Below are 20,488 nucleotides of genomic sequence, written 5' to 3'. Positions count from 1 at the left end.
CTTCTCCCTGATACCTCTGCCCACCCCAGTGTGAGGACTCATTGCAAGGAGATGTTGGGGAGATGGGCTGGTCTTCGGACAGCGGCCACCTCCACCCTATGCCAGCAGGAGCGGCGGCGATGCCAGTGCCAGTGCCAAAGCACTCCATACGCGCTCTGCCACCCACGACGCACCTCGTCCAGCCTCAGATCTACCTCGGCGTCCAGGGGCGCCCAGGTTCGGGTGGATCCAGACACCTCGGAACTGCCGCCCGCGCGAATACTACCCAGCCCTGCAGCCCAGGGTGTCCAAGCCAGGCCAGGTCCGGGGACTTCCGGATACCCCAAATCAGACCGCACCAAGTGTCGCCAAGCTGAAGCGACCACCCTGAGCTCTCCACAGCCGGCCCCGGCCAGTCGCCTCCCCACGGAATCAGGGGCAGCGCGGCCGGCGAGCCGAGCCCAGCCGGACGCCCCCCTCCCCGACTCGCGCCTGCAGGGAGCCGGCGCCCAGCCCCCCGCGGGCCGGGCCGCCCCGGGTGCCATCCGCGGCGCTGCTCCCAGGACCTGGAGGCTGAGCGGCACTCACCATAGCTCGCCCCGTTCCGGCCCGCGCCGCTCCTGGTCTGGCTCCAGCCCGCGGATCCCACTCCCGGCTCCCGGCTCCCGCTCCGGCTCCCGGCTCCCGGCTCCGACTCCGGCTCCCGCTCCGGCTCCGGCTCCCGCTCCGGCTCGTGCTCCGGCTCCCACCGCGCTGCTAGGAATGCGCGGCTGCCCGGCCCCGGCGGCGCGCTCGGCTCCCCGCAGGCGGGCAAGCGGCTCGGGGCCCCATCCCGGGAGGCGGGGCCCTCTCGGGGCCAATGGCGGGGCGCGTGGGCGCGGGCCGGGGCGGTGCAGCCAATCCCGCCCCGCGAGTTTCTTAACCCTCGGTGCGCCGGACGCTCTCGGACCCGGCTGTGCGGAGACCCGGGGCGGCGGCGAGGGCGGGCCCGTCGGCGCTTCAGGCTGCGGGGTCCAGGCCACGCTGAGACCAGCCTTGGGGGCAGGGTGAGCCGCGGGAAGGTTTAGCTGTGTCCAGTGCGGGCGCAGGGTGCTGGGTGACCTTTGTCTCCTGCCTGGCGCCTGCAAGCATCAGTGTGCTCTGTGTATGTGCTGTGTGTGTGTCATGTATGGGCCCCGTGTGTGCACTGTGTGTACGTGTGTTCTCCGGGTGTGCATTGTATTGCTGCGTGTGGCTGTGTGTGCTTATGGGCGTGTGTGTGTGCATGTGTCTACGCGCATGTCTCTGTGTGTGGGGTGAGGATGTGTGTTTATATGTGTGTTTATCCTGTGTGTGTGTGTGTGTGTGTGTGACTTTGTGATTGTTTATACTTGTGTCGTGCTGAGCTGTGGAGAGCATAGCAGGTAAAGGATGAGCCCAGATCTCCCAGCGGGACCAGGATGTGGGTTTGAAGGATGTGAAGGAAGTCCTGGGCCCTGCCTACCAGCTGCCCACTGGGGAGGGAGGCTTGAATTGGCTGGAGATGCAAATGGAGTCAGGGAGCAAGACCCTCCGCGGAGTGGCTGGCAGTGCCCCTGGCCAGCTGCTGGCCCAGAGTGAACTCAGGCGTGGCGGGGAGGAAGTCTGGAGCCGGAGCTAGATTCCAAAGGAGACCATCTGCTCCCGGCCAGTGTGGGAACCGAGGGCAGGGAGGAGGCCAGGGACGGAAGCCTGTGCCGGCGCCTGTGCTCAGCAGCACCTGCAGTTCCCTCAGTGCCGGGGGAGACACGGGCAGGGGTCACAGGGTCACCATACCCTGGCCTGGCTTCAGATTCCCCAGGCATCCTCCTGAGAAGCCAGCCTCCTGCCCAGGGGCGCACTGTCGGATCTGGGGAGGCTTGAGGATGGAGCCCAGTGACCCCGCCCGTCTGCTGCTGATGGGACATTGGGGTTCTCCTCTCCTCTCTTGAAATCGTGTGTGTGTCTATTTTCATCTTATTTGATAGACAAGGAAAAACAGAGAGAGAGAGAGGTGAACATCTGGGGTCCTCGCTGTGGCGCAGAAGCCTAAACCTCCATCTACAGTGCCGGCATCCCATATGGGCACCGGTTCTAGTTCTGGCCGCTCCTCTTCCAACCCGGCTCTCTGCTGTGGCCTGGAAAAGCAGTGGAAGATGGCTCAAGTGCTTGGGCCCTTGGGCGCTGTACCCGTGTGGGAAACCTGGAAGAAGCTCCTGGATCCTGGCTTTGGATTAGCTCAGCTCCGGCTGTTGCAGCCATTTGAGGAGCGACCCAGTAGATGGAAGACCTTTCTCTCTGTTTCTTCCTCTCTCCCCGTAACTCTACCTCTCAAATAAATAAATAATAAAGAGAGATGGACGTTTTTCGTCCACTGGTTCACTCCCCAAATGCCTGCAACATTCAGGGCTGGGCCAAGCCAAATCCAGGAGCCAGGAACTCCACAAAGGCCTCCCACATGGGCGACAGGGACCTAAGGACTTGCGCCATAACCTGCTACCTCCCAGGATTCACATTAGCAGGAAACTGGATCAGAACAGACAGGAATCAAACTCACCGAGCAGTTGCCTTGGGGTCTGTGTGCTCTTCTGTCTCTGTTAGATGCCAACAAGAAGTTCGAAAAATAAAAATGAAAGGTCAGGTAATGCGACCACATTTTATTCACGCACACATGGGTGTTCTGGAAGGTTCTATTAGCTAGGCAGGACCTGGGTTGCGTATTGGAGTAACAGTGTGGACAAAGTGAGGAAGACTATGGCAAGGAAGACCTTGGCGGGGATGGGGGAAGCCTGCTGGAAGCCACTCGGGGCTGGTGGCAGCCCTGGCCTGGAGCCAAGGCCTCTGGCTGCAGGGGTGCCTGGACACTGCCCACTGCCCCGGGGGAGGTAGCCGGGTCCTGTGCTGCTCAAGGAAAAGCAAATGAGGAAGTTCGCTGCCAGCTCTGTCTCCAGCCTCCCACTAAGCAACCACAGAGACACCCCTGCTCCCAAGAGCTTCCTGGGAGTCTTAGAGACTGGGTGGATGTGCAGGGGCCCGTCCTCCAAGGACTGAAGCCTCTGGGCACAGGAACCGCCTGGCCAGAGCATCAGGGCTCAAAGTGCCAGAAACCTTACAGTAACTTACACCTTACAGTAACTGGAAGCAAAACGAAGGAGCCCCCCACCCAATGTCACTCTAAATAGCAGGGACAGCCGCAGCTTTGGGCACAGCTGATTCCGTGAGAGGCTCGGATGATGTCACCAGGATTCAACATCATTCTCTCGGTCTCTCAAGACTGCGTCACTCTCTGCTGCTCTGGTTTTGGGGTGGCCTCTCTCCTCCTGATGACAAAACAGCTGCCAGCAGCCCCAGATTTGCATCCGACTCTCAGCTACTCCAACAGAGACGGAGACTTCACTCGCCTGCAGCCTCCTTGCCGCTCCCAGAGACCTTGTTGCTTCCTCAGCCAGTCCCTGCGGCCCGGCCAGACTGCAGGGAGCGAGAGCCTCAGGGGTGCCTGGCATGCCAGTGCTGGTGTGGTTCCAGCCACCCAGCTCGGGACCCACCAGGATCCAGAGGGAATCTCCCGGGATTGTAGAGAGGCGCACCTTGCCATTCGTGGCAGCTGCTGTTATTGGCACTGGGCATCCTCGGCTCCGCCCCTCTCACCGTCCTGGCTGGCATAGATGTTCTGTCATGTCTGGTACACAGTGGTGCCCACACAATCCTGCCACCCGCGCCAGGTCAGACAGAGGTGGGCAGTGTGGGCAGCCCACAGGCATGCCGACAACTCACGGGCACTCATCCTCGGTTTGTCTCCTATCACTGGGCTGAACCCTCAGCCTAGGAGCCCTGCGGGGACGACCAGACTGGGTGGGAACAGGGCAGCCTCTGGAGAGGAGGGGAGGAGGCCGGGGAAGACAGCACTGGGCGGCTTGTCGGACCCAATTAGGCTGACTTGCCCGAGCCCCACGGAGAGGCAGGAGCCCCAGCCCCCTGTCCTGGGCAGCTGCCCTGAGAGTGGGGACCCCCATCCCACCTGCCAGCCGCCCACTCTAGCATCTCCTTGGGCCACCCACTACCCTCATTCAATGGGGCAGGGAGTTTCTGCAGGGGCAGGAAGTCCTTTAAGCCCAACAATGGCTGCTGTTTAGCAGGTCTGGGCCGCACACTGGGCACTTTACATGATTTGAATACAAGCCCAGTGGGCTGTGTTTAGCACGCTCACCTGGTGCGGTGGGAGCCCTCCCTCCACCCTTTCCTGCCCCCCCCCCCCATTTCCTTACTTCATTTTGAAACAAATAAAGTCTTGCTGTGGGTGTAAGCCTTTGGCTAAGCCTCCCTCACAGGAGGGTTCCAGTCCCAGCTACTCTTGCTTCAGACCCAGCCTGCCCTAGTGCACACCCTGGGAGGCAGGAGTGGTCTGCCTTTGACTTTCATATCAAATGAAAAAAGTTTTTAAATTTAAATCTTCTTTTTCCCATGTCAAATGTAAAGAATTCTCAGTGTAAGATAAACAACACAGGGGTGCCACTCTACAGGCTCCTGGCTTCAGCCTGGCCCAGCCCCAGACGCTGCAGCCATTTGGGGAGTGAACCAGTTGATAGAAGATCTCTCTCTCTCTCTCTCTCTCTCTCTGTGTGTGTGTGTATGTGTCTCACTCTGCCTTTAAAATAAGCAAAATTTTTATAAAGTATTCACACATCACCCTTTGGTTCATTTTAATACTAAGCTCTGGGGCCAGTGCTGTGGCATAGCAGGTTAAGCCGCCGCCTGCAGTGCCAGCATCCCATATGGGCACCAGTTCAAGTCCCGGCTGTTCCACTTCTGATCCAGCTCTCTGCTATGGCCTGGGAAAGCAGTAGAAGATGGCCCAGGTCCTTGGGCCCCTGAACCCATGTGGGAGACCCAGAAGAAGCTCCTGGCTCCTGGCTTCAGATCAGCTCAGCTCTGGCCGTTACGGTCATTTGGGGAGTGAACCAGCGGATGGAAGACCTCTCTCTCTCTCTCTCTCTCTCTGCCTCTCCTTTTCTGTGTAACTTTGACATTCAAATAAATGAATAAATCTTTTTTAAAAATACTAAGCTCTAAGAGCTTAAGTTTAAGAGTTTAAGCCCTGGGACCATACCATGCAGCCTGTGTAGACACCAGTCTCTGAGCCAAGCCTACGTGGTCTCGGAACCACGCCTACCTGTGAAGTTCCCCTCTTGCACATTCGGTTCCCCCTAGAATGAAAGCACCCATCTCCCTTGCTCAGGGAGGCCTGGCTCTGGAAGTTATTTGCTGTCCACTCTTTATTTGCTGCAAATAAAGTCCCTTGCACGACAGCTCCCTTGGGTGGGTTTCTTAGAACACACGAGGGAGGGAGGGGTAGGCCCAGGATTTGGGTGGGCGACACTCAGAGGTTTAGGGTTGCCCCCTCCTCACTGGGACTCCGCATTTCGCGGTGCTAACAGGGGCATGTCTGTTGTGTGAGATGAAAAGCGCCATTACCTTCCTTGGTAGCTGAGCAGCTGCAGCTGGGGCTTTGATCTGGGTCATGGGCTGGAGTAGGGAGTGAAAGAGGTAAAAGCCAACACAGGCTGAGCTTCGAGAGGTGTTTGATGGAAGCAGAAGTGGATTTAGGGACTGAAAAGGGATGAAAGGGACAGCGCTAGGAAGGTTCCAGAGGGAGAGCAAGGACGAACAGCCTGGGATCCAGGCTGACCTCTCACCTCCGTAACAAGCAGGTTCCGTTTCTCTGCCCTGCTAATATGGCCTCGCCCCGCCTTGACCAGCCCCGCCCTGCCTGGACTGCTGGACACTGCACTATCTGAGGAGTCCAGCCATCGGCCTGAGCTCTCCCACTCCTCCCAGGCTCTCTCCCTCCAGCCCCAGAGTCCAGCCTCAGTCTCAGTCCAACCCCTCCCAGCTCACACGGTGGTCTTGCAGGACCTTTGGAAGGAGCCCAGGCTCACCCTCTATCTTGGCAGCCCAGCTTCAGCTCAGACCCCCCCCCCCAGCCCCTTCCTGCCACTTTGTACTATATAAACCACCAGTCTGTAAGGAAGGGGTCTCTCTGCTGTGTGTTCGCTGGTAACTCTGCCATGGATTCACCTGGGAGTGAGCCCCTCCCAGGCTGTCCTCTTCTGAATAAGCCTGGTCTGGCTGTGGCTTCATGCTCTGTCTCTTCTTTCCTGACAGCTGGGAGGGACTTCCAGGAAGTTTTATTAAGATTATGCACGAGGGGCCGCCACTGTGGCATAGCGGGTAAAGCCGCCGCCTGCAGGGCCAGCATCCCATATGGGTGCCAGTGTGAGTCCCGGCTGCTCCACTTCTGATCCAGCTCTCTGCTAATGTGCTTGGAAAAGTAGCAGAAGACGGCCCAAGCCCTCGGGCCCCTGCACCTACGTAGGAGACCTGGGAGAAGCTCCTGGCTCCTGGCTCCTGGCTGTGGATCAGTGCAGCTCTGGCCATTGCAGCCATTTGGGGAGTGAACCAGCGGATGGAAGACCTCTCTCTCTCTCTCTCCCTCTGCCCCTCTGTAACACCACCTTTCAAATAAATAAATATTTTTTTAACTTTTATTTAATGAATATAAATTTCCAAAGTACAGAATATTAATTACAATGGCTTCCCCCCCATAACGTCCCTCCCACCCGCAATCCTCCCCTTATCCACTCCCTCTCCCCTTCCATTCACATCAAGATTCATTTTCGATTCTCTTTATATACAGAAGATCAGTTTAGCATACATTAAGTAAATATTTTTTAAATAAGAGATTATGCATAAAATCTGCTTGCTTGCTTGCTTGCTTGCTTGATTGATTTGAAAGGCAGAGCAATAGAGAGAGGGAGAGAAGGAGACCTTCCAACCACCGGTTCACTCCCCAAGTGCCCACAACAGTCAGGGCTGGGTCAGTCTGAAGCCGGAGTCTCAAATTCAGTTTGGAACTCCCACGTATGTGGCAGGGACCAGGTACTGGGCCATCATCTACTGTCTCCCAGGATGCATTAGTTGGAAGCAGAGTATTGGATTGGAAGCAGAGTAGCCAGGACCCAAACCAGGCAATCCGATGTGGGTATCCCAAGTAGGGCTTTACCTGCTGTGCCACAACACCTGCTTCTGAAATCTGCTTCAACACTCTCGAAAGAGTTGGGTGAGAGCCAGTGCGGTGCTGTGGCATAGTGGGTAAAGCCACCGCCTGCAGTGCCAGCATCCCGTGTGAGTGCTTCTTTGAGTCCCAGCTGCTCTACTTCTGATCCAGCTTCCTGCTGATGGCTTGGGAATGCAGTATAAGATGGCCCAAGCGCAAGGGCCCCTGCACCAGCAAGGGAGACCCAGAAAAAGCTCCTGGCTCGTGGCTTTGGATTGGCCCAGTTCTGGCCATTGTGGCCATTTTGGGGAGTGAACCAGCAGATGGAAGACCTCTCTCCCTCCAACTGTAATTCTGCCTCTCAAGTAAATAAATAAATATTTTTTAAAAAATGAGAAAAATTTTAAAGAGTTGGGTAGGTGCTTCAGTTTTTTTTTTTTTTAGATTTCTTTTTTTTTCTTTTTTCTTTTTTTTTTTTCTTTTTTTTTTTTTTTGACAGGCAGAGTGGACAGTGAGAAAGAGAGACAGAGAGAAAGGTCTTCCTTTGCCGTTGGTTCACCCTCCAATGGCCGCCGCTGCCAGCGCACTGCGGCCGGCAGACAGCGCTGATCCAATGGCAGGAGCCCTGGTCTCCCATGGGGTGCAGGGCCCAAGCACTTGGGCCATCCTCCACTGCACTCCCTGGCCACAGCAGAGAGCTGGCCTGGAAGAGGGGCAACTGGGACAGGATCCAGCGCCCCGACCGGGACTAGAACCCGGTGTGCCGGCGCCGCAAGGCGAAGGATTAGCCTAGTGAGCCGCGGTGCCGGCCTTCAGATTTCTTTTTTAATTTGAGGAAGGAACTAATATTTCCAATACAACAGGGGGCTGAGACTGACTCAACCTTAAAAAAAAATTTTTTTGATTTATTTCATTTAAGAGGCAGAGACAGAAACACACAAACACAGACACATACACACAGATCTGCCATCCACTAGTTCACTCTCTAAATGCCTGCAATAGCCAGGGCTGGGCCAGGCTGAAGTTATGAGCCAGGAACTCCATCCGGGTCCCCCACCTGGGTGGCAGGAACCTAAGTGCTTGGGCCCTCATCTGCCACCTCCCAGGCAGCAGATGCATTAGCAGCGAGCTGGGTCGGAAGCATGGAGCAACCAAGAATCAAAGTAGGCGCTCCGATAGGGGATGTGGGCGTGTTAAGCGCGGTACCCAGTGCCTGCCCCCACCCCTCTCTTTGGTAAGAAGCTGAAGCTGAGTGGGACACCGTCACTATTCAGGGAAGGCAGTGAGTTGTGTCCTGGAATTTGAGCTCCACGGACGCCCACCCAGGAGTTGGAGTTGCAGAGGAGAGCAAGGCTGTGTGGCAGTCACCTGGGCACAAAGTCACAGACCCTCAAAGTTCTCTATTCCAGCTCCTGTTTACTGTCCTCCCAGGGGTCCCCTGGCCCCGAGGGGACACCTCCTCAGGTGGGAGACTCATTGCTTCAGCAGAAAGCCGAGCAGAGCTGAGAAAGTAGGCCAGGCTGGGGTAGCGAAGCAGCAGAAACGCCCGAGAACTAAAGTCGAGAAGACTTCATGTTAAGGGAGGCAGAATGGGGGTGGGGCCGAGCCTGCCCAGACAGGGGGCAGGGCTGAGACAAGCCTCATTCCATCTGATGGCAGGCAGACTCCCTTCTTAAGCTGCTTTTCGGAGGAGGTGCAAAGTGCCCCATGGACCCTGATAAGAGGGGCGGGAGGCAGGCAGAAAGTCTCCTGCAATGCATGGTCTTAGCAGTTTGGAATGTCCCCAGGTGCAATCAGCATTCCTGTAGCCTTTCGGCTGCCGGCCTGCACCCATGTCATCAGGCCTGGGGGCTCACGCTGTGTTCTCACACCATGTATTTCCCTTCTGTCTTGGCTGCAGGGACGCTCCTAGGTTTTGTGTTTTTTTTGTTTTTTGTTTTGTTTTGTTTTTTGACATGCAGAGTTAGACAGTGATAGAGAGAGAGAGAGACAAAGGTCTTCCTTCTGTTGGTTCACCCCCCAAATGGCCACTAAGGCTGGCGCGCTGTGCCGATCCAAAGCCAGGAGCCAGGTGCTTCTCCTGGTCTCCCATGGGGTGCAGGGCCCAAGGACTTGGGCCATCCTCCACTGCACTCCCGGGCCACAGCAGAGAGCTGGTCTGGAAGAGGGGCAACCGGGACAGAATCTGGCACCCCAACCGGGACAAGAACCTGGTGTGCCGGCGCCGCAAGGCGGAGGATTAGCCAAGTGAGCCGTGGTGCCGGCCGCTCCTAGGTATTATCTATTCAACCTCAGTAACTAAAAGGTTTCCTCCTCTTTATAATTTTTTAAAAGATTTAGTTATTTATTTACTTGAAAGTCAGAATAATGGGGTGGGAAGGGGAGAGAGAGAGAGAAATCAGTCTTCCATCCACTGGTTTACTCCCCAAATGCCCACACCAGCTGGGGCTGGGCCAAGCTGAAGCCAGCAGTCCAGAGCTCCATTCGGGTCTCCCACATGGGTGGTAGGAGCCCAAGCACTTGGGCCATCCTCTGCTGCCTGCCCAGGTGCATTAGCGGGGAGCTGGAATGGAAGGCAGAGCCACCAGGTGGCAACCTGATACTCTGATTTGGGCTGCGGGCATAGCAAGTGGTGGCTTAATCGGCTGCTCCACAGCACCCGTCCCTTTCAGTCTCTTTTCAGAAGGATGTTTATAGTGTTTGCTCTCACCCCTCGCAGCTGCCTCGCTGCATTTTTGTGAGTGGAAGAGATATTGATTAGAAACAAAAATATTTCATTATGGATTGGCTGAGAGCTAGAGAGAGCCAGATTATGGAGCAGTGGGGCAGAGCACAGGACTGGGCCAGGGTGAGGGGCGGGCTGGGGCAGGGGGCAGAGAGGATGTTTGGAGCAGTGGTGTGGGTCACACGGGCAGGGGGAGCTTGGTGCTGGAGGTATTCAACGCGGCGGTCCAGGGATGGGAGAGGCGGTAGCTGAGGGTGAAGAGTGGGGTTGCCTAGGTGGAACGAGAAGGGGAGGGCGCTTGGGCAGTGGCAGCCGCGTGTACAAAGACCCAGACCCGGAAGGCAGCAAGGGGAGGGTGGGAGGAGGCTCCAGCGGCTGCAGTGCCTTGCGGGCGAGCAGGCATGGAGGACTGAGGGAGCCAGGCCAGGCCTTGCCACCCAGGGAATAGGCCTGCTTTTACCCAGAAGCCTGAATGCTCTTGTTCCCAGGAGCTTCCCTGGAGAGCAGCCCCAAGGGTGAAGCTGGGCCTGGCAGCCCAGGACAGCAGCTTGCCTGGTGCTGCCACTCTTTGGTGGGTACAGCTGCAGCCTTTGGGCTGAGGGCGCAGGTGAGGATGGCAGAAGTGCATGGAGAGTGAGGCGGGCCCAGGCTGCTCGGCTCCACTGCCCAAGGCCACGGGAACTCCCCAGGGGCTGTCCAGCTTGGCAGAACCCGCAGCGAAGACCAGGACCTCAAACAGGCCAGGCCCTCTGACTAGGGCAGGGGGCTGCGCCATGAAACAGCTGTACCAATGGGTGAGCCTCCACTCTGGAGTCAGAGTCCCTGATGGGATGGATGCTGACCTCACCACTGAGCCTGGGCAGGTTTCTCCAAGTCTCTGAACTTCACCTCTAAGCTGGGCGTGCTACAAACACCCTGCAGGGTTGCTTTGAAGATTGAGTTTGCAGATGCAAGTAGTTATTCAGTAAATTCTCATTCCTCAGATCTGAGGCACCTTAGGAAGAGGCCTCTGGGGTCCGCCTCCCTGCTAATGCACCCTGGGAGGCAACGTGACCGCTGGAGTGCTTAAGCCCCTGCCACCCACGTGAGAGGCCCAGATGGAGCTCCTGGCCCCTGGATCGACCTGGACTAACCTTGGCCTTTGTGACCATTTCGGGAGTGAGCCAAGGGATGGAAGTGCGCTCCATCTCTATCTCCCTCTTGCTCTGCCTTTCAAGTAGATAAAAATAGCAAATAAACATTACAAGGAGGCCCACGGTCCAGGTCCAGCTGCTCCTGTTGCCCGCTCCCTGGCACACCTGGCTCACCCTCAGGTGAGCCTCTAGCCTCTGTCTCTGGCCTCAGAGCCTCTGTTCAACCTGTTCCCTAGACCAGGACCTTGTGAACCAACAGATGGAAAATCTCTCTCTCTCTCTGCCTTTCAAATAAAAAAATAAGCTGCCACATCTGGATCCCATCTCAAGTCAATGAAACCCAGCCCCTTGAGCGTGAGTCCCTGAGCGGGGCTCCGTGCCCTGGGCGCTCAGGCAGCGAGGGAACAGCAGTGGGCAGGAGTGGTCCAGGCTGCTGTGTTCAGGACCTGCAGCCTGCCGGCAGAGGCCCCAGACAGGGGCAGCAGGGACAGGTCTCCTGGGAGCCTGGGGCTCTGCTGGCACCTGGGGCTGGGCGGGACCCGTCTCAGGACCCCGCCGCCATCCCTGCCCTGTGATTCATGCTGTTTGGGCAGCAGGTGTCGGGACAGCATGAAGTCACCTCACCTCGGTTGCCTCCTTGCTGAGCACGGGCCCAGGCCCTAGGCAGCGGGTGGCGGGCCGGTGTGGACATGCAGCGGGCGTGTGTGTGGTCGGGGTGGCGCACTGGCTGCAGGAACGTGCTGGCAGGAGGGCTGGTGCCGACTCCAGGTGTAAACAGCTCTTGTTGCAGACGCCCGCCCCATCGCTCACGTGCTGGCTGTGTGGTCTTGGGCAGCTCCCGTACCTCTCGGAAGCTCTACAAAGCACAAATCGAAGTCTGGCTCTCCGGCTCCCAGAACTTTGCGCTCCTTCCCCCTGCCAGGTCTTAGGCCAGCCTGTCCCCTCCCCTGGACTGCCTCCATCTCTCTTTCAAGCCTCAGACCAGACATCGCCGCTTCCTGAAGGCCTTCGTGGCCTCACGCTGGAAGGAGGCTCCCTTCCCCTCTCCAGCACTGCTCCCACCGTGGCCCTCATGGGACCTTCCATTCTGTCCACTGCTCCTTGCTGAGTTGCCTGTCTACTGCCCAGTCATTCAATATGCCCCCCAGTGTAGGCACTGTGTCTTTTCTGCTTGGTCATGTCTACTTATTTGAAAGAGAGAGAGAGAGAGAGAATCTTCCATCTGCTGGTTCACTCCCCAAAGTGCTGCAACCATCAAGGCTGGGCCAAGATGAAGCCAGGAGCCTGGAATTTTATCTGGGTCTCCCATGTGGGTGGCGGAGACCCAGGAACTTGAGCCACCGCCTGCTACCCTCCCAGTCGCATTAGCAGAAGGCTGGTTTGGGAGCACAGAGCAGCTGGGTCTGGAGCCAGTATTCTGCCATGGGATGCGGGGGCTCAAGCAGCAGCTTCACCCACGGCACCACAACGCCCACCGCTCGCCACATCTCTCTACTGAGTAACTTGTGCCACAACAGCCACCCAGCTAAAGTGGGTAACTCAGCGAAGCTTAGCAAATTCACAGAGCTGGTGGCCATCGCCACCATTGGTTTCAGGACACTTTTGTGTCCCCAGAAAAACCCCCGTGCCTGTTCTCAGTTAATCCCTGTTTTCACCTGTGTCCCTGGACAGCCACGGCTCTGCTTTGTGTCTGGTTTTGCCTTTTCTGGAAACGTCCCAGGAACGGGGTCACCCAGGGCGTGCTCGTCCACAGCTGCCTTCTTTCACATAGCCGACGCTCTCTGCTCCTGGTTCACGCTGTTGTATCCATCATTTCTTTCTTCCTCTTGCCGGGGAATGTTCTGTGCACCGTGTACTGTCGTCTGTTTGCCTTTTGGACTTTTGGGTTACTTCCTGTTTTTGTCTACGAACGAACACTATCAATATTTGCTTACCAGGCTGCTGTTTCACCCAGGTAGATACCCAGTTACCCAGGAGCGGGACTGCTGGGATGAGCGCTAAGTGTTTGTTTTACTTCCTAGGCAACTGCCACGCTGTTTTTCCAAAGGGGCTGTCACGCCTTGCGGGCCCACGAGCAGCGCGGGAGGTGGTAGTGTGTCTTATTTACCAAAGTGTTCCCAGGCTTTAGGCTGATTCCTTGACATTTGCGAAGTATTTAGTAGAATTAATGAGTCAATGACTGCTGGCTGAGCTGGCAGGTGGCTGAGCCCCTGCTCTGAGCCTGACACGGTGCTATCACCTGGGAGGCTCCACGGGAGACATGGCGGGGGCCTGGGGGGCTGTCCCTCGTCTGGGTGAGCATCAACAGAACACTGCGTTCCCAGGCTGCAGTGGGGAGCGTCGCCGTAACCACCTCTGTGACTGCACGTCCTTTGAAACCAGCCACTCCCGCAGCGTTTCCCCCAGTTGCAGGGTTTATAATCGGAACTCTATTCTCTTTGTTATTCTTTCATAATTTCTGCACCATCAAGAACATTTATAACCACCACAGCAAACTACAAATATAGACTTAAAGTGTATGGAACATTAGAAAATGTTATGAAATACTCTGAGCTCAACGAAGTGACTGCATTTCTGTTTATTGAGAAAGTTCTCGAGGACAGGAGATGCACTAGGCCCCCAGAGACCAGAGACAGGCCCCAGCCCCTACCTTCCAGGAGCTCATCGCCAACGAATGCTGCTCTGAGCAGGGACGCATGGTGTGTCGTCCCTGACTTCTGGGTGAAGAATGAAGGCTGCTTCTGTGTGGGGAATGCCCCCTGCTCTGGTGCTGAGGACAGGAGGGTTTTCCACGTAGATGCAGACAATCTCTTTAGCAGCCTTTTACGACACACAGAGGTTCCACGGGAGGTTCATCCCTCCATCACATCGCGGGACAGCCAGGGGCTTGATATTAAAGCATCCTTCGGGGGCAGATGTGCAGCCTAGTGGTCCATTCCCGTATCAGAGAGCCTGGGTTGGGTGCAGGGCTCAGGCTCCACTCCACCTTCCTGCTAAGGCAGACCCGGCGGCCAGCAGGCGACGGCTGAAGTACCTGAGTCCCTGCCACTCACATGGGAGACTTGAATTGAGTTCTTTTTTTTTTTTTTTTTTTTTTTTTTTGACAGGCAGAGTGGACAGTGAGAGAGAGAGAGAGAGAGAAAGGTCTTCCTTTGCCGTTGGTTCACCCTCCAATGGCTGCTGCGGCTGGTGCACCGCGCTGATCCGATGGCAGGAGCCAGGTGCTTCTCCTGGTCTCCCATGGGGTGCAGGGCCCAAACACTTGGGCCATCCTCCACTGCACTCCCGGGCCACAGCAGAGAGCTGGCCTGGAAGAGGGGCAACCGGGACAGAATCCAGTGCCCCGACCGGGACTAGAACCCGGTGTGCCGGCGCTGCTAGGTGGAGTAGCCTGTTGAGCCATGGCGCCGGCCTTGAATTGAGTTCTTGGCTCCTGGCTTTAGCCTCAACAGCCCAGTCTGTTGCAGGCATTTGGAGAGTAAATCAATCTCTCTCACTCTCTCTCAAATAGATACAATAAATTAAAAAATTAAAAACATTTCTGGAGGCAAATGCTTACAAAATATTCCTTCACAGAGTAGATTTTAATGGAAAAAATTAGAAACTGGTTAGGCGTCACATAATTATGCTTTCAAAAGCTTTGGCAGAATCTCAATGTTAAAGATATATTGATGTGGCTCACAGTTCCAGAGAATGAAAATCCAAAAGGCATAGGGCAGGCTCTGGCGCAGGCTCCATGGTCGTGGCAGGAATGTGTTTGAGAAGGATCACCATGGGAGGCAGGGAGCAGAGCGGGAGATGGGGTCGGGTTGGTTGCTTTTATCACAGCCCTCTGTGAGAGCTACAGGGAGGTGCAGGAGCAGTGCTTCCTCCATGGACGACCCTCCAGGTCCCCTCCAGGCCCCACCTCCTTCAGGGGCCACGCCCTTCCCAGGGCTACCACCCTGGGGACCAAGCCTCCAATCACATGGATGTTTGGGGAACACCCACACCCTATCCAAGCCTCAAGCCGGGGTTCCTACCAATCTGACTCCATTGGGATTTTCATAGTGTGAGGCTTTGGGGGCCTGGCATTTTGGCGCAGTGAGCTAAGCTGTTTCCTGGGACTCTGGCTTCCCAGTTCCAATCCAGCTCGGCTTCCAATCCAGCTCCCTCTTAATGCACCTGTGAAAGCAGTGGAAGGTGACCAAAGTGCTGGGACCCCTGCCACCATGTGGGAGACAGAGATGGAATTCCAGGCTCCTGCCTTCAGCCTGGTCCAGTCCCAGCCATTGTGGCCATTTGGAGAGTGAACCAATAAATGGAAGCACGCTCTCGCTCTCTCTCTCTCTCTTTCTCTCTCCCTCCCTCCTTCTCCCCATACATATTTTGCCTTTTAAATAAATAAATCTTCATAATTTGAGGCTCTGATTTGCTTGATAATCTACGAAAAGAATGACCCAGTCTCACGGCCGGGCAGTCCCCCTTGTTTTGGCACGAGGCTGCTTTGTGCTGCCGCAGCCGCACTGTAATTGTCTCAGGCTGATGAGGCAAAGAAGAGGCAGGTCTCGGCTTGGCAGTTGATTCTCCAGCACCATGAGCTCAGCCCATGGGCCTGGGAGATGTTTTGGACCTGAGCAAAGAATTCGAATGACTCTCAACTAACAACCCCCCACCCTTCACCAAAATAATACACACACACCCTGTTCATTGCAATAATTTCAATCACAGAATTATAAAAACAGATCTTTTTTTATAGCAAAAGACAGTGAGGTTTGATGTGGGGACATCGGAACATGTTCGCTGCAGGCGGCAGTGGCATCTCCGGCTGACCCTGCCGGGGGCTGTGGGTGGCATCCCCGGCTGACCCTGCCGGGGGCTGTGGGTGGCATCTCCGGCTGACCCTGCCGGGGGCTGTGGGTGGCATCTCTGGCTGACCCTGTCGGGGACTGTGGGTGGCATCTCCGGCTGACCCTGCTGGGAGCTGTGCGGTCCTTAAGTGGCCCCGGGGGACCGGCGTGGAGGTGCAGCAGTGACAATGCTGCTCCTGGTGCTGGGGCCTGGCTGTTCCAATTCTGATCCCGCCCCCTGCCAATGCTCCCTCCCGGGGGCAGCGGAAGATGGCCCAAGCACTGGGCTCTGCCGTCACTGGAGGGGCTGGGCTGAAGCTCTTGGCTGCTGCCTGACCCATCCCTGTCTTTGCGGTCATTTGGAGAACGAACCAGCATATAGAAGATCTCTCTCTCTCTCTCTCTCTCTCTTTCTCTCTCTGTAACTCTGCCTTTCAAATAAATGAATACATATGTAAATAAATATTTCAAAAAACAACAGAAGAAAAGAATTTCATTTTTTTAATTAAAAAAGACATTTCTTAGAATACTGAAATTAAGAGAAGTTTATTTGGGTGCAAGAAAATTTGAAATCTATGCTTTTTTTCATAATATACATTACACTTCAAAAAAATGCTTAAACTTTGTTTATTTTTTTATTGGGAAAGCAGAGAGACAGGCAGAGAGATCTCCCATGCCCTGGTTCACTCCCCAGATGCCTAGGCCAGGCTGAAGCCGAGAAGGAACTCAGTCCGGGTCTCCCACGTGGGTGGCAGGGACCCAAGCACTTAAGTCCCTACCTGGTGCCCCCAGGGTGCGCATTAGCAGGGAGCTGGAGCCAGTTATGGAGCTTGGACTCACAGCCAGCCACTCCGATAAGGGATACAGGCGTCTTGGCCACTTGGCCAAACACCCACCCGGCGGGAACTTTTTGATGACCCCTCACATCTATCCTGTCCTCAGTGGGTCAAGGCCTCAAACAACAGGGACTCCAATGAAGAAGCTTCGCTTCCTCCATCCTCACATCCAATCTGCCAAGAACTGAGTCCCCGTCCCGCCGCGCCCCCCAGCCCAGCCCCCACGCCCAGCCGCACCATCTTCTCCTGGATGTGCCAGTAGCCAGCCCACTCTCGTCTCCCTGCTCTGCCTCCTCCACTCACAGCAAGAGGGAGGTTGTATTTTTGCACTGTTTTTTTTTTTTTTTTTTTGGTTTAAAAAAATCTATTTTTGGAGCAGTTTTTGGTTCACAGCACAATTTGGGAGGAAGACACCGAGACTCCCCCTACACTCCTGCACCCAGGCACACAGCCCGCATGTTGTCAACAGCCCAAGGTGAGTGGGACCCTTGTCAGAACCAACAAGCCTTACTGTGAGGGGTCCGCAGCACCCAGGGACGTGTGGGTGACCTGTGTGAGCCCTACATTGTCCTGCCCGTGGGACCCTCTGTGCTCCGTGCTCCCCGCCCCGCCCCCCGCTCATCCCCTCAGTCTCAGATCTCTCCAGAACGTCAGCTCGTCGGAATCATCAACGTGCAGCCGTGGTGGACTTCTTACTTCACACAGCAACGCGTGCTTAAGTCTCCTGGGTGTCTTTGCCTGGCCTCGTAGACCAGCGCCCCTCGCCCGCTGTCCGGAGGTCCCCTCGCTGTTTACCCCTCAGCTACACAGCTTGGCTGCTCCCGGCTCTCGGCCAACGTGATCAAAGCTGCTGCAAGTCTCCCTCCGTGCAGGCAGTGGGCACGAGTCTTCACCGCCTTTGGGGAGATACCAAGAAGCATGAGTGTTGGGGTGCACGCCAGAGGCTTTCATGAGACACCGCCAAGTTCTCTTCCAATGTGGCTGTCCCATTTTGCGTCCTCACCAGTATGAATGGGAGTTCCGGTTGCTCCTTGTCCGCACCAGCACATGGTGTTGAAGGGTTCTGGATTGAGTCATCCTGATAGACACAAATATCCTGCTGTCAAAACTGTAGTGGCAAGGCTGGCACTGTGGCGTAGTAGGCTAAGCCTCTGCCTGAGGCACCGGCTTCCCATATGGGTGCCAGTTCAAGTCCCAGCTGTTGCACTTCCAACCCAGCTCTCTGCTATGGCCTGGGAAAGCAGTGGAGGATGGCCCACGTGCTTGGGCCCCTGCACCCGCGTGGGAGACATGGAAGAAGCTCCTGGCTTCCGATTGGCCCAGCTCCGGACATTGCAGCCATCTGAGGAGTGAACCAGCGGATGGAAGACCTCTCTCTCTCTCTCCCCCTCTGACTGTCTGTAACTCTACCTGTCAAATAAATAAATAAATCTTTAAAAAGAAAAAAACCACTTTAGTGGCTTCACATCAATCTCAGGCTTAAATTCAAATTCTTCCCTGCGGCCTGTGGAGGCGTCTGGGACCTGCTGTCACCCACTTTGGCCACCTCCCTCTTCCCTTCACTCTGCGCTTTAGATACCCTGGTATTCCTAGGAAAACCACATGGCTGGGCCCTGGGGCCTTTGCCTTGCAATCCTGTGTGCCAAGGGGTTTCCTCCTCCAGCACTGAGCTGGGTGGCTCCTCCCAACCTACTGCGTCTCATCGTGGGTGTCACCTTCCCAGAGGGGCCCCTCCATTGCAGATTGACAGCACTCACCACTTCCTGAACTTGTCCTTGTATCTCTTCCCCCTAGAATATCTAGAGTGGAGTTTGCGTTTGCAGGGTTGTCCTATTCACTGCGGAACCTCCAGCACTGAGCACAGGGCCTGGCACGCAGCAGGTGCTCAGGGAAAGCGTCTGGAATGAACAATGGGCTAGCGCTTCACAGCTGCTAGCATGGCCATAGGCGAGTACAGAGGATGCAGAGGATTTGGGATGCCCATGCATTGCTGGTGGTGGGGCTAAACTGTGCAGACTGGGGCCGGCCTTGTGGCACAGTGGGTCACACCACTGTCTGTGACAACGGCATCCCATACAAGCCCTGGTTCAAGTCCTGTTGCTCCACTTCTGATCCAGCTCTTGCTAATGCACCCAGAAAGGCAGTGGAGGATGGCCCAAGTGCTGGGCCCCAGCACCCATGTGGGAGACCCAGGTGGAGTTCCAGGCTCCTGGCTTTGGCCTGGCCCAGCCTTGGGGTGAACCAGCTGATTGATGATCTCTCTCTCTCTCTCTCTCTCTCCTTCTTTCTCTCTCTCTCTCTCTCTCTGTTAGTCTGCCTTTCAAGTAAATAAAGTAAATCTTTTAAAAAAAATGGTGCGGACACTTTGGCTGCTCCTCAAAGAGTTAAACAGTTACCACATGACCTAGCCATTGCACTCCGAGGGCTACACCCTGGAGAAAGGAAGCCATGTGGCCACACGAGAATACGCTCATGGCCGTCCACAGCAGCAGGATTCCTGAGAGCAAACAGCTGGAGGCACCCATCAACTGACAAATGCCAAGTGTCGAGGGCTGTTACAAAGCCCGATCAGCAAGAAAAGGAGTAAAAACGGATGCAGGCTCTGACGGGGACAAATCACAAAAACCTTCTATTAAGCAAAAGAAGCCAAATAGTGTATGACCTCATGGATGTGAGGTGTCCAGAACAGGTAACTGCACAGAGACAGAAAGGAGCTTAGAGGTTGTCAGGGGCCCGAGGGGGAGGAGAGGAGTGACCGTTAATGAGTGCTGTAGCCGTCTTGTGCAGGTGATGGAGTGTTCTGGAGTTGGCAGTGATGGGTGCAGTTTGGTGACTACACTGGGAGCCACAGAATTGTTTCACCGGAAGGGGCGCTGTCTATTGACTCTTACTTTAAAAGGGTGAGTTTTATGGGAGTGCATTTGTGTTAAATACAAAATCTTATACACAAATGTTCCTAGTAGCATTATTTCTAACAGCTGAACAGTGGAAACAGCCCACCCGGCGGGCATCAGCTGATGAATGGGTCCATGCAGCGTGGTCTGTGCACAGAACGGAGCCCTGCGGTGAGTCAGCCCTGAAGGGAGTGTGCGCTACGGCACAGACCTTGAAACACCACACTATGTAAAGGACATGGGAGACCAAGGACGATGACTCCCTGGGTGGGGCGGGCCCCTCTACGGAGGGTAAAAGTGCATCAGTGGCTGCCCAGGGCTGGCGAGGGAAGGGAGCAGTGGGCAGAGGGATTGCTCGTGGGCACGGCTGTCCTTGGGGACAGAAAGGTTCCGAAAGTGGACTACAGTGATGGCTGCACAACTCTGTAAATACGCGAGAGCTCCCGGCATGGATACCGACAGAGAGTGGACTTTTATGGTGCGTAAATTATGGATCAACGCAGCTGCTCTGAGAGCTTCGCGGTTGAGGAGCCGGTGCTACAAGCCTGCAGTGCCACATCCCATATGGGCACTGGTTTGAGTCCCAGATTTTAAAAAATCCTTTTTTAAAAAAAGATTTTGTTGGGGCCGGCGCCATGGCGCACTAGGTTAATCCTCTTCCTGTGGCGCTGGCATCCCGTATGGGCGCCGGTTCTGGTCCCGGCTGCTCCTCTTCCTATCCAGTTCTCTGCTGTGGCCCGGGAGTGCAGTGGAGGATGGCCCAAGTGCTTGGGCCCCTGCACCTGCATGGGAGACCAAGAGGAAGCACCTGGCTCCTGGCTTCGGATCGGCATAGCTCCTGCCATTGCGGCCATTTGGGGAGTTAATCAGTGGAAGGAAGACCTTTCTCTCTGTCTCTCCCTCTCTCTGTCTGTAACTCTACCTCTCAAATAAATAAACAAAATCTTTTTTATTTTTATTTTTATTTGACATGTAAAGTTACAGACAGTGAGAGAGAGACAGAGAGAGGTCTTCCATTTGCTGGCTCACTCCCCAAATGGC

The 20,488-nt window shown here is 55.7% G+C and overlaps 1 protein-coding gene across 3 annotated transcripts in view; it reads right to left on the bottom strand.

Moving 5' to 3' along the window:
* The window catches only part of ECE1 (endothelin converting enzyme 1), a 112,454-nt gene extending 111,653 nt beyond the window's left edge, over window positions 1–801 (bottom strand). The window contains exon 1 of one of the 3 annotated variants that reach the window (XM_051858006.3): window positions 568–801. In XM_051858006.3, coding sequence (XP_051713966.3) covers window positions 568–570 — 3 coding nt within the window. In that variant the 5' untranslated portion in view covers window positions 571–801. The remainder of the gene's footprint in view (window positions 1–567) is intronic. The other 2 variants (XM_070079132.2, XM_089301362.1) reach the window with 2 other exon arrangements.
* Window positions 802–20,488: the final 19,687 nt, after the last annotated feature.

Source organism: Oryctolagus cuniculus, chromosome 7, assembly GCF_051225735.1.
Source record: "Oryctolagus cuniculus isolate XC-2025 breed Fujian yellow rabbit chromosome 7, ASM5122573v1, whole genome shotgun sequence".
NCBI classification, from domain to species: domain Eukaryota; kingdom Metazoa; phylum Chordata; class Mammalia; order Lagomorpha; family Leporidae; genus Oryctolagus; species Oryctolagus cuniculus.
The sequence above is the reverse complement of the archived record's forward strand: the minus strand, read 5'-3'. Positions and strand labels throughout refer to the sequence as shown.